Source organism: Pseudonaja textilis, chromosome 9, assembly GCF_049901715.1.
Source record: "Pseudonaja textilis isolate UNSWEBS1 chromosome 9, rPseTex1.2, whole genome shotgun sequence".
In the NCBI taxonomy this organism is placed as follows: Eukaryota; Metazoa; Chordata; class Lepidosauria; order Squamata; family Elapidae; genus Pseudonaja; species Pseudonaja textilis.
In genome coordinates, this window is record NC_141998.1 from 1,502,662 (window position 1) to 1,515,000 (window position 12,339).

The 12,339-nt window shown below is 49.1% G+C and overlaps 1 protein-coding gene across 3 annotated transcripts in view; it reads left to right on the forward strand.

Annotated features, from left to right (window-relative positions):
• KCNIP3 (potassium voltage-gated channel interacting protein 3) overlaps positions 1 to 12,339 on the forward strand; it is a 58,772-nt gene that overhangs the window by 42,829 nt on the left and 3,604 nt on the right. For all 3 annotated transcript variants that reach the window (XM_087938813.1, XM_087938811.1, XM_087938812.1), the window contains 4 exons: positions 1,200 to 1,324; positions 5,436 to 5,505; positions 7,460 to 7,530; positions 12,098 to 12,205. In XM_087938813.1, the coding sequence (XP_087794939.1) occupies positions 1,200 to 1,324; positions 5,436 to 5,505; positions 7,460 to 7,530; positions 12,098 to 12,205 (374 nt within the window). The remainder of the gene's footprint in view (positions 1 to 1,199; positions 1,325 to 5,435; positions 5,506 to 7,459; positions 7,531 to 12,097; positions 12,206 to 12,339) is intronic.

Consider the following 12,339-nt stretch of genomic DNA (forward strand, 5'->3'; position numbering starts at 1 on the left):
TGTTGTGGTTCACCGGCCGCAGGTGCAGATGGCCGAGGTTTCGGAGAGGGAGGACTCAGATGAGGGACCCGCGTGGGATGCAGGGATGGGGCCACGACCATCAGGGACTGGAGTGCTGCCTTCGGAGATTGTGGAGGCTGGTAGCAATGAGGAAGAGCACCCTGAGGAGCCTGTGCCAAGTGTGTGTGCACGCAGGGCTGCTCGAAAGAAAGAGCAGCTGGAGCAGCACGGGCGACTCGGGAGTAAGGCTGCAAGGTAATGGCCCCTCCCTTAAGGAATAAAAGTCAGCCTGAGAGACCGGGATTCTTTGCAGGAAGCAACGAAGTTCTTGCACTTCAAGCCTTGTGGAAATTCAGACCGTCTTGGTTTGTGTTTGGAGACTTTTTGTGTTGGAATTATTGCTTAGTAACTTTATCTAGGGTTCTTGGCAGCCTTGCAGCACCTTGGCAAGGCTCTTTCTTATCAGAGCTAATTGGTTTGAAGCAGCCTTTCACCCAGGAAGGAATGGGATACGTAAAGAAACATGACTGTGCTGTTATCTTTGTCTCGTGTTTGCTTCCTTGGAACCGGGTTTGGGTCAGAACAGCTGTCGATTATCCAACGTTTCCCAGCTGGCTTGGGACTCCTGGGCCCAGAGTCCCCAGCCAGACCATTTGAACGTGCCCTTTCACCTTGAGGGCAATACCAGCAGCAGAAACTTCAGTCGCCTAGTTGCTATCTTTGAAAACATTTATGGAATGCGCTTTCCATTTCCAAGCTGCCGCACTGCTCTTTCAAATCCCCTTTCTCCCCGCCTCCCTTTCTAATGGCAACTCTAAAAGACCATAGGAATATTTTATTCTTTTAGGAGGGGGAGGGGCTCCCCACAGTTGGTTCTTGTCTTTCCTTTAAGAACTGTGGAGAATAAAGGCCACTTTTTTAACCCTTTGACTGGTCTCAGGTCGTCTTTCATTTAAGCTAAGAAAACACTCGGTTCTTTGGGTGGGGTCTGAGTGGGATTTAGCCTCCAAGCCCCTTCGCCATCTTCACTGCTCTTCCCTGCGCTCTTTTCTAGGTCCTCTGCATTGGGGTCGTAAGTCGAGGATTAGCAGTATGGTAGTCCTTAACTTACGACGACGATTGTGGGCGAACATTTATGTTGCTGAGTGAGAAAGTTGTTAAGTGGGCGTAAATGTTGCCATTTTGGTTTCTTTTTACAGACAATGGCGACAGCGAGTTGGAGCTTTCGGCCATGCGACATCAACCCGAAGGACTGGACCAGCTCCAACTTCGAACCAAATTCACCAAAAAGGAACTCCAGTCCCTCTATAGAGGCTTCAAGAATGTGAGTAGTTCCTTATCCACCTGTTTCTTCTTCCTTCCTTTCCTTTTCCTTTCCTTTCCTTTCCTTTCCTTTCCTTTCTTTCCTTTCCTTTCCTTTTCCTTTTCCTTCCTTTCCTTTCCTTCCCTTCCCTTCCCCTTCCTTCCCTTCCTTCCCTTCTCCTTTCCTTTCCCCTTCCTTCCTTCCTTCCCTTCCTTTCCCTTTCCTTTCCCTTTCTTCCTTCCTTCCCTTTCCTTCCTTCCTTTCCTTTCCTTTCCCTTCCTTCCTTCCCCTTTCCTTTCCTTCCTTTCCTTTCCTTCCTTTCCTTTCCTTCCTTTCCTTTCCTTCCCTTCCTCTTCCTTCCTTCCTTCCCTTCCTTTCTTTCCTTTCCTTTTCCTTTCCTTCCTTCCTTCCTTCCTTTCCTTTCTTTCCTTTCCTTTCCTTTCCTTTCCTTTCCTTTCTGAATCCCACCCCTGGGTGTGTATATGTGCCTGTGGCTGGATGGACAGACACCTGTACAGACTGACAACCATTTGCAAATCCTGCAGTTCTGTCTCAGGCCTCCAGCCCTTCTCTGCAGGTTCTCCAGCCTTTCATCCTGTGGATGTGAATGTCAAGAGGCGGAATAATGTCCAGGTTCCAAGGAATATGTCCCCAGAATAAAAACCCAAGGCACCCATTTTCCATCAAAGTCCATTTATTAAGAACATATCAAACTGGCCAGGTGTGATGACGCAGAGTGTAACACAAATGTAACAAAATCCAAAATGTGAATAAATGTCCTTTAATGCCTCCAACTTGGCCCCACTGCTCAATAATTCTCAGTTGGAGATAAAACGTACTCAAAAATAGTCTTCAAAAGAAAGCCATACAGTCCGAACTTAATGAGCAGATAGAGGTGAAATAAAAAACCAAAACAAACTACAATGATGAAATTTCCACAACGGACCAGGATAAGTAATTACCAACTTCAAGGAGATAACAAGGCACAGTCTGTTGTAAGGATGCCAACCAAGATAATTTCAGACCAAAATAAAACACGCTTTGCTTCTAGCAACGCTGTGTTTTAACTGTCTCTCTTATATACTATTCCCCCCAGCTGCAGCCAATGAGGGGGATCATGGCCGCTTCCTCTCCCGTAAGCCACGTTGTTCCTTTCTCCATTACTCCCTGCATATCCTAGGTTGGAGAGGGTATGGGCCTGGTTCTTCCTCTGACTACCCAGCCGGCCTCTGCCCTTCCCCAGCCTCCTCCACAACCTCCGGAGCCACACTTCCACTCTCTGTCGGCTGTTCCTTCTCTCCCTCAGAGTCCAACTCTAACAAGAGCATGACTCAAGGTCTTGGTGCAATTCCAACTCTGGCCAGATTATGGAATGATATCCAATAAAAGCCAAAGTTTGAAACTTCCCCCCCGTAGTCACCCTCTCCAATCAGCTCACTGTCCATCAGTCTGATGACTCCAAACTCCACCTTCCGCCCGCTGCAGCAGGCACCTTCTCATTCCCCACAGGAAGGAATGCCAGCTAGGCCTAACATTCGGCCTTATCTCTACAACTCCCCCCGCCTTCCTGCTGGTAGAATGTGGCGAGCCTGAAGCCCCGTTAAATTCCTTTGCAGAAACCTTAAAGCAAGCTAAAAGAAGAATAGACAAAGGCTACCATAAAAATGGCTGCACCTCAGGGCTGGGATGCTACCAGTTTGGTTGAACCGGTAGCTAATTTTTATCATTTTTAATGGCCGGTTCGGTGAACTGGTAAATCCCACCGCTGACTGGCTCCTCCCAGCCCTCCCAGCCCCTCCCAGGAGTCCCCATGCGGCCTGTTTTGAATGCCAAAGGGCCTGCATGGAGGCCTCCAGAGGGCCCACTTCCAGCCTCCAGAGGGCCTATTTTCGACCTCCAGAGGGCCCACTTCCGGCCTCCAGAGGGCCCACTTGCAGCCTCCAGAGGGCCTATTTTTGACCTCCAGAAGGCCTATTTTCGACCTCCAGAGGGCCCACTTCTGGCCTCCAGAGGGCCACTTGCAGCCTCCAGAGGGCCCACTTCCGGCCTCCAGAGGGCCTACTTCCAGCCTCCAGAGGGCCTATTTTCGGCCTCCAGAGGGCCCACTTCCGGCCTCCAGAGGGCCCACTTGCAGCCTCCAGAGGGCCCACTTCCAGCCTCCAGAGGGCCTATTTTCGGCCTCCAGAGGGCCCACTTCCAGCCTCCAGAGGGCCCACTTGCAGCCTCCAGAGGGCCCACTTCCAGCCTCCAGAGGGCCTATTTTCAGCCTCCAGAGGGCCCACTTCCAGCCTCCAGAGGGCCTATTTCGGCCTCCAGAGGGCCCACTTCCAGCCTCCAGAGGGCCCACTTGCAGCCTCCAGAGGGCCCACTTCCAGCCTCCAGAGGGCCTATTTTCAGCCTCCAGAGGGCCCACTTCCAGCCTCCAGAGGGCCTCTGGAGCCCAGGGAGACCATTTCACCCTCCCGGAGGCTCAATCAAACCCTCCAGAGCCCGAGGAGGGTGAAAACAGTCCCCCCCACTGCGGTACAGGAGGCCGACGAGGCCACACCCGCCCAGCAACCGGGCAGAAAACCGGTTGCTACCATTTTTGAAGCCCACCCCTGCTGCACACAGGTCAGCTTCAGGGTCGACCATGAACCTCATCGCGGTGTCTCCTCAAACTCTTTCCCCCCCAACAATCCATAGCGTCTCCTTCCCAAACAGAAACTGTACCGTTTCCGAAAAAAACACTCAGTGAACCCGAGGTTCATTTATCTGGTCCCGCTGGCACGGAGATGGGCTGTTGACTAAGCCCGGGCAGGGAGCCAGGGGGGACTTTGCAAGAGTCCTCCCTCCCCCGCTCCCAGGAAACCACCTCTGCCTTCTGCATCATGTATCTTTAATGGCTTTCCTGTAATGCTTGGCTCTTGGCAGCCGCTGTAAAATATGCCACCCAGGCTATAGTTTCTGGCTCACGTCTTGGGGGCAGCCGCAGCCCGGCTCCCCTCGGACCAACTGGCACATCCACAGCCTTCGCTTTCAGACACGCCACTCCAGCTTCCAGCTGTGTCCTGAGCGTACAGAACGCAGTATCATTGAATTGCAGGAGACCCTACACCGAGGGTGTCAAACTCAATTTCATCGAGGGCCGCATCAGGGTGGTGTTGGAGCTCAGGGGCCGGCTGGGTGTGGCCAGCTTGACATCCCTCGTGTTGGGTGCACCCCTCCCGGGCTCCGTTTTCGGCTGCGACAGCCTCCTGCAGCGTTCTGCCGGCGGAAACGGAGCTCGGGAGGGCCGAGAAATCAATGGTGGTTTCATTTTAAGGGCATGGAATTTTCTAGCGCACCTATTTTATTACCTTTCGAGCTGAAAATCGGAAGAGAATTAATCCCACGTTATTGTGGGATTTCCTAGTGAATATTGGGGGCACAACGTGCAAGAAAGAGAGCCGGAGTAGCTGCCAAATGGGCCACTTCTGTTTTGAAACGACAGTAGATCAAACTCTTCCGGGCAAGTGAGGCTCTGGGAAGGAGCTCTGGGGGTCTTCAGTCGAGAAAGAAAGGGAGAAGCAGAAGAAACAACTGAGTTGAATTTGTTCGTGCACCTGGTGGAGTCGGACTCTGAGGGAGAGGAGGAACAGCTGACAGGGAGTGGAGGTGTGGCTCCGGAGGATGTGGAGGAGTCTGGGGAAGGGCAGAGGCCGGCTGGGCAGCCAGAAGAGGACCCAGGCCCATCCCCTCTCCCTCCTAGGTCACGAAGGGAGGAGAGGATAAGGGAGAGACATGGTCTATGGGGGAGGAGAGGGCCTTGATCCTCTTCATGGGCTGCAGCTGTGACATGCGTATGGGCGAGTGCTGGAAACAAAACCATGGAAATATCTCTAGTTTATGGTTCCTCTCTGAGTTTGGCGTCCTTCCCAGGGTGTGTTATCGGTGGACGTCCTCCAGCCCTTGTCTTGCCTGGTTTGTGTTGCTTTTTTCCTTCTTGTAACTGTTTGTGTGGGAGGTTTTTTTTTTTTGTTCCATCAAAGATATCTGGAGCTTGGAAGCAAAGTGAAGGAATAAAAGGGGCTTCGCCTGTTTTCTGTGACTGTGTTTGTTTTGTATCCCACCCGGGGTCACCACGTGTAACTTGTGTGTGGTTTGTCTTTAGGAATGTCCCAGTGGCCTGGTGGATGAAGAGACCTTCAAGCTTATCTACGCCCAATTTTTCCCCCAGGGAGGTGAGTCTGCCCTGCATCTCCGTCCCTTTTATTCAGACTTTCTCAACTTCGGCCCCCGGATGATGAGTGGACTTCAAGCTCCCAGAATTCCCCAGCCGGTTTAGAGAATGAAGAGTTCGATGCTTAACATTGAACTTAGGCGTCGGTTACGTGAATCGCTGGAGTTGTTCAGTTAGTAACACGGTTCTTCAGGGAATCTGGCTTTCTCCATCGCTTGTCAGAAGGTCCCAAGAAGTGACCACATGACCCTGGGACATCGAAACCATCATAAGCAGGGGTGGGATTCAAAACCCCCAGCAACCGGTTCTCTGCCCGGGGGCTGGGTGGGCGTGGCCACATTGGGCGTGGCCTACCATAACTTTCTGTTAGGCCATTTTTTTCGCCTTTCCCAGAGTCCGGAGGCTTCCCTCGGGACTCTGGGAGGGTGAAAACAATCTCCCCCGGGCTCCAGAGGGCCTCCAGGAGCCAGAAACAGGCCCGTTTCCAGACTTCCGGAACTTCCGGCCCATTTTTCACCCTCCCAGAACCTCCACGCGGGCCCTGCGCTTTTACCTGCATCCAAAATTGGCTAAGCAGAGACCCCCTGGGAGGAGTGGGATGGGGTGGGCGGGGCCAGCCGGTCAGTTCAACTATCGGCTCGGCGAAGCGGATGTCAATTTAACATCCGGTTCTCTCCAACCGAGCTGAACCGGCTGAATCCCACCCCTGGTTATAAGTACATGCCAGTTGCCAAGAGTCCAATTTTTGATCATGTGACGCAAGGCAGCAATGGTCGTACACGTGAAAAGTGGTCATAAGTCACTTTTTTTCCAGTGCTGTCGTAACTTTGAACTAAATGAATGGCTACCTGTAAATGAAGTCATCCTTGAGACGAGCTTGACTTCCCGTGATTTTTAGGGATCCTTTCCTTGACGGCAGAACGAAAATGGCTGCCCACCGTTCTTCCTGGGAGGGTGTTTGTTTGTCAGCACAGCTTGTATCTCTCCGTCTGCTCAGTTTGGAGGCCAAAAGTGGGGTGCCAAGGACTTTGGGGAGCGTGATATCCAATTCGTGCTCAGCCTAAAGAACCTTATTTCATTCTCTTGTCTCTGATGGTAACAATGAGTTATCTCCTAGGACAGGGGTCTCCAACCTTGGCCACTTTAAGACTTGTGGACTTCAACTCCAGAGTTCCTCAGCCAGCAAAGCTGGCTGAGGAACTCTGGGAGTTGAAGTCCACAAGTCTTAAAGTGGCCAAGGTTGAGACCCCTGTCCTAGGGAGTCCCAGGGAAGGATACTACAGGCTGTGGCATTGCTTGATGGGTGTGGCTTGATGGGTGTGGCTTGGTGGGTGTGGCATGGGAAGGATACTGTAAAATCTCCATTCCCTCACCACCAGAGGTGGGTATTCAGCTGGTTCTGACCAGTTCTGGAGAACAGGTAGCGGAAATTTTGAGTCATTTGGAGAACTGGCCAATCCCACCTCTGACTGGCCCCACCAACCCAATAAATTGAGCCCCAGCTGATCGGCTGGGTCTTCTTTGGTTGCCCTGCACAGGAGAACGGAGCTGGAAAGCAGGTTAGTGGAGTGGGATGGGGAGGGAAGGGGTTTTTGCAGTATGCTTCCCCTGCCATGCCCACCAAGCCACGCCCACAGAACCGGTAGTAAAAAAAAAAATTGAATCCCACCACTGCTTCCCACCCCGCTAACCTGATTTCCAGCTCCATTCTCCTGTGCAAGGCAACCCGAGGAGACCCAGATGATCAGCTGGGACTCAATGGGATGCAGAGAATAGATGGGGTTGGTGGGGCCAGTCAGAGGTGGGATTGGCCGGTTCTCCAAACTACTCCAAATTTCTGCTACCGGTTCTCTAGAACCGGTCCGAACCGGCTGAATACCCCACCTCTGCTACAAGGGACAAAGAAGGCTCTTCGGGCTGATATGTCCCATCCGTTTCTGTCTTTTCTTTCGCAGATGCCACCATGTATGCCCACTTCCTGTTCAACGCTTTCGATCTGGACCGGAGCGGGGCCATTCGATTTGAAGTAAGGTGAATTTTCTGTGTCTTGATAGGTTGGGCTCTTTCTGGGGGAACAAGGCAGTTACCCTGAAAAGAACCGAGGGCCATTGGAAGGGCTTCTGTGCCCTGTGCGGGAGATCAAAGCTCTGGCCGTGCTGCTAAAGCTGTGGGACCTGCTTGCTGGAACAGGGGTCTCCAAACGGAATAGAATTAGAATTAGAATTAGAATTAGAATAGAATAGAATAGGAATGGAATAGAATAGAATGGGAATAGGGAATAGGGAAGGGATAGGGATAGAATAGGAATAGAATAGAATAGAATAGAATAGAATAGAATAGAATAGAATAGAATAGAATAGAAATAGAAATAGAAATAGAAATAGAAATAGAATGAAATAAAATAAAATAGTAGAGTAGAAATAGAAATAGAGTAGAAATAGGAATAGGAATAGGAATAGGAATAGAAATAGAAATAGAAATAGAATAGAATAGAATAGAATAGAATAGAATAGAATAGAATAGAATAGAATAGAAATAGAAATAGAAATAGAAATAGAAATAGAATAGAAATAAAATAAAATAGAAATAGAATAGAAATAGAATAGAAATAGAAATAGAAATAGAATAGAATAGAAATAGAATAGAAATAGAAATAGAATAGAGATAGAAATAGAAATAGAAATAGAATAGAACAAGAATTTAAACTGAGATTGAAGGAAATGGGCTAAGAGATGTGACGCCATTAAATGAAAACATTAGCATTCCCCAAACCTATCCTCCATTTCAGATTTGGGCAAAGTATCCCTGGAGCTGCCTCTCCACTCAGCCCCGTGGGTTGTCCTCCTTAGAATAACAGAGTTGGAAGGGAGGTCATCTAGTCCAACCCCCTGCTTGAGCAGGAGAGAGACTATTCCAAATATCTGTCTCTACCTAGGATCGAACTCGCAGCCTCCTGATTGTGAGGCGAGAGCTCCACCTCTAGGCCACCGGAGCTTCAGACCTTCAGAGGAGACCGAACTAAAAACAAAAGCAAAGTTATGAATACTAAAACCGCTACCTCCGTTGTAAGATTATAGGAATAAAACCCCAAAGTGTTTCTTCCTCCCTCCCTTTACTGAGATCTTTGTGGAAACTAGAGAGGGCTTCAGGCCTGAGCTGCTTCCTCCAATTACACGTCTGTCCGCGGCTCAGATTTCCTTTATCTGATGGTTGTCTTGGCTGAGGCTCTCCTGTCCCTCAAGGTTATTCCTTCTGCCAGTCAAGGGTAAGAAATCTGCGCGGTTCAAGATCAGTGCCGGTTTATTGCATGCCAACACTTCCTACAAGAATCTGAACTACCAACGGTCAGAGGAAGGTGGGCCGGGCTTAGAGCTCTGGTGGATGTGAAGGATGCAAGACTGGTAACGTGCTTGACTCCTCCTTTGGGCTGAGCCCGGTTATCGTCTGCACTGACCTTGAAACGGGACAGTTTTACCCCCAGCTTAGAATATTTTTGTTCCAGCTTCTGTTGAGCATCTGAGTTGGGTTTTCTTCAAACAGCTTTTCAAAGTTGGTTTCCGTTTTAATTGATTTACAGAGGAAAGATGTAGACTCAGAAGGGTGAAGTCCCTGAGGTACCTCAAAGCAGTTTCTTTTATTGTTAGGCAGAAATCTTGCCAAACTAAAGCAAACCTACTAGCATTGTTAAAGATATAACAATCTTAATCTTAATCTTAATAATCTTCTTCTTCTTCTTCTTCCTTCTTCTCTTCTCCTTCTCCTTCTCCTTCTTCTTTCTCCTTCTTTCCTCTTCTCCTCTTCTTCTTTCTCCTTCTCCTTCTTTCTCCTTCTTCTTCTTCTTCTTCTTCTTCTTCTTCTTCTTCTTCTTCCTCCTCCTCCTCCTCCTCCTCCTCCTCCTCCTCCTCCTCCTCCTCCTCCTCCTCCTCCTCCCATAATCCCTTGCGGGGTGGAGTCTGAGCAACAGAGCTAGCAGAGTGTTTTAATGCCCGGATGCCTTTCCTGTCACCAATGCAGAGTTTTGTTCGGCAGATAAATTCTCAGTGTGCCCGGAGAGAGAAATATTCGCCGCTACTTAGGATTGAACTCACAGCCTCCTGACTGTGAGGCCAGAGCTCCTCTAGGCCACTGCACCGCTCCTACGTCGTTAAAGATATACTCTGAGAATTTCTACGGAGGAACCTTTTCCTCCCAATTAAACTGTCTAAACGTCTCCGTCTCTTGTGCCTCTGGGATGCATCCCCTCCCTCCTGGGGAATCCAGGTTACATTCCACTACACCCATGGAAACGATGCAAGTGGCCCAGTGTGTTTAGAACTATGCGCTGATGCGGTGCACATTGTCAGGCTCTTCCATGGGGCTGGAGAGAACGAAGAAAGTTAAGATGGCGGACACGATCGGAGCTCCTCTCCTCATTTCCTTGAGGGCAAAACTTGGGTCACAGGGTGGCCCCAGCCATCTTTATTTTTCGACATGCGCCCCTCCACCAAAGCCTCCGTATGTAGTGGTTCTAATTGCAATGTCTTTGCGGTGCACGCAAATTGCTTTAATTTGATGAAAAATGTAAGAAAAATGTAAAGGCATTTTTAACCTGGTGGAAAAAATGCAAAAGGCAGCAATTTCAAATGGAGATAGAGATGTACAAATTCGTCCTTTTAAATCCTCCTCACCTTGTCCGTGAGGTAACTTGATAAATAAAGCAATTGTGTCAGTTGGGAAAAAAAATAAAATAACAGGTAATAATTGTGCACTGGTTCGTTGCAGCCTTTGGGACAGAGGCGCGTCCAACCAAATCTGGACCCCAGAAACAGGAACACAAAATTCCGAATCCAAAATTAGAAGCAAAGAAATCGCATTAATATGAAAGGAAGCGATCTGTGAGGCATCATGGGCCCTTTTCATATCTCAGCGGTTTCTCAATCTCCACAACTTTAAGATGGCCGTGGACTTCAGTTCCCGGAATTTCCCAGTTTGCTGGCTGGGGAGTTCTGGGGTTTGAAGTCCACATTTTAACATGGATTTAAAATATGTACCTTGAAAAACAGATGGATTGCACTCCCGGGATGAATGGGGCATTTTTTAATAAGGCCAGTCCGTGGAAGGGAGGCCACAAGGAACACCTTTAAGGTTGTTATATAAACTTTCAATGCTAGAGGCTGCCTAAAGTTACTGTGAGTTGGACGGCCGTATAAATCTGTTTAATAAAAATAAGTAAACACACCGAAGAGTGAAAAAAGTGGGCCTTCTTTTAAAGAAAAGTATGGCAGGTCATTTCTGTACTCCTTCCAATAAAATTATGGGGGTATGTCCATGTCCTCAGTAGGGGTGGAGCGTGATTTAGGGAATCATTATCTCTTTTTTCCTGTAGAAGACTGTCAGGACCAGCCCAAGAACAACACAGAATAATCCAGTTCTTCATTTGCTTACTTGCAAATAGACAGACTCTTGCCAGACTACAGCTGTACTAAACTACCCTGAACGAATATACCTTTGGGAGATTTTAGGGAGGGGTCCTTGATGTTCTGTGACCTTGCTTTCTTGCAGGCTTTTCATTCCCCAAACTAGGTAACATCATTAGTGCTAGACCGGATGTTACCCTGATCACTCAAACATCTGCAAGTAGACCGCCAAGATTAGAATGCACCAAGGACCTCTTGTTTCAACCCCGAGCTACAAATATTGCCCATTATTAGATCCTAGGGAGTGGCTGAAGATAGCAGAGTCCACATTTGGGACAGAGAGGACCGCTGATTTGAAAGAGGGGTCCAAGAGCCCATCTTTGTCCAAATTGAACAGCTCTCGCTCCACAGAGAGGGAGGGATGCAATTGTCATCATCTCTATCTCCAGTCTACAACACAGTCCTTTCAGCAGTTTCAAGAAGGCTCTGCACCCATTTGCACCACTCAGGTGACCCTGAAGACACAGATAAATCCCAGGTGGTCTCAACGACTCTCAAAAAAAGGATGCAAATGACCAGCTGTCTGCAGGGAGTATAAACCAGGGATGGTATTCAGCCGGTTCGCACCAGTTTGGGAGAACCGGTTGTTAAGTTCCTGGGCATTTTGGTGAACTGGTTGTCGGAAGAAATTATTAGGATAGAGAACCGGTTGTTAAATTATTTGAATCCCACCCCTGGTATAAATCCTTCCGTTCCCCACCACCCAGTCAGAGCTGAGGAAGCTTTTGGAGGAGAAGTGAAATGTCTTCAAAGAAAAACCAGAAAGTCCAGTTGCCTCTTGGGGGGGGGGAAGCACTTTTGGGATCCCAACCTATGTTTGAAGGGATCGTTCTGAAAACACCTGGCTTGAACCTGTTTGGACAAGGGGGGTGTTGGGGGGTGACAATGATGGGAGACAGCTAGAAGGTGAGGGGTGGGGAGTTAAATTTGCCCCGCGATTCTCAGCTCCCTCTCTGCATTACTGCGATGCGCTTGGCTCCTAATATAAGTGTACTTTTCTCAACAAACGGAGCCAAGAATCGTTTCCACTTTGAGGTGTAAGCATTGGCAGCAGGCCTGGCACCAAGTGTCCCCTCTTGCCAGGCTCACAAGCTGTGACTGATCTCTCTCTCTCTCTCTCTCTCTCGTCTTGAACAGGACTTTGTCATCGGCCTCTCCATTTTGTTGCGGGGCACAGTGCATGAAAAACTCAGCTGGGCTTTTAACCTCTATGACATCAACAAGGATGGCTACATCACCAAGGAGGTAGACACTAAATCCAGTAGCGGGATTCAAAATTTTTTACTACCAGTGCTGTGGGCCTGGCTTGGTGGGCATGGCAACGTTGCTTCCTGCAAAGGTTCCTGTCCCTTTGCACTTCCTTTATATCTTATGAGAGC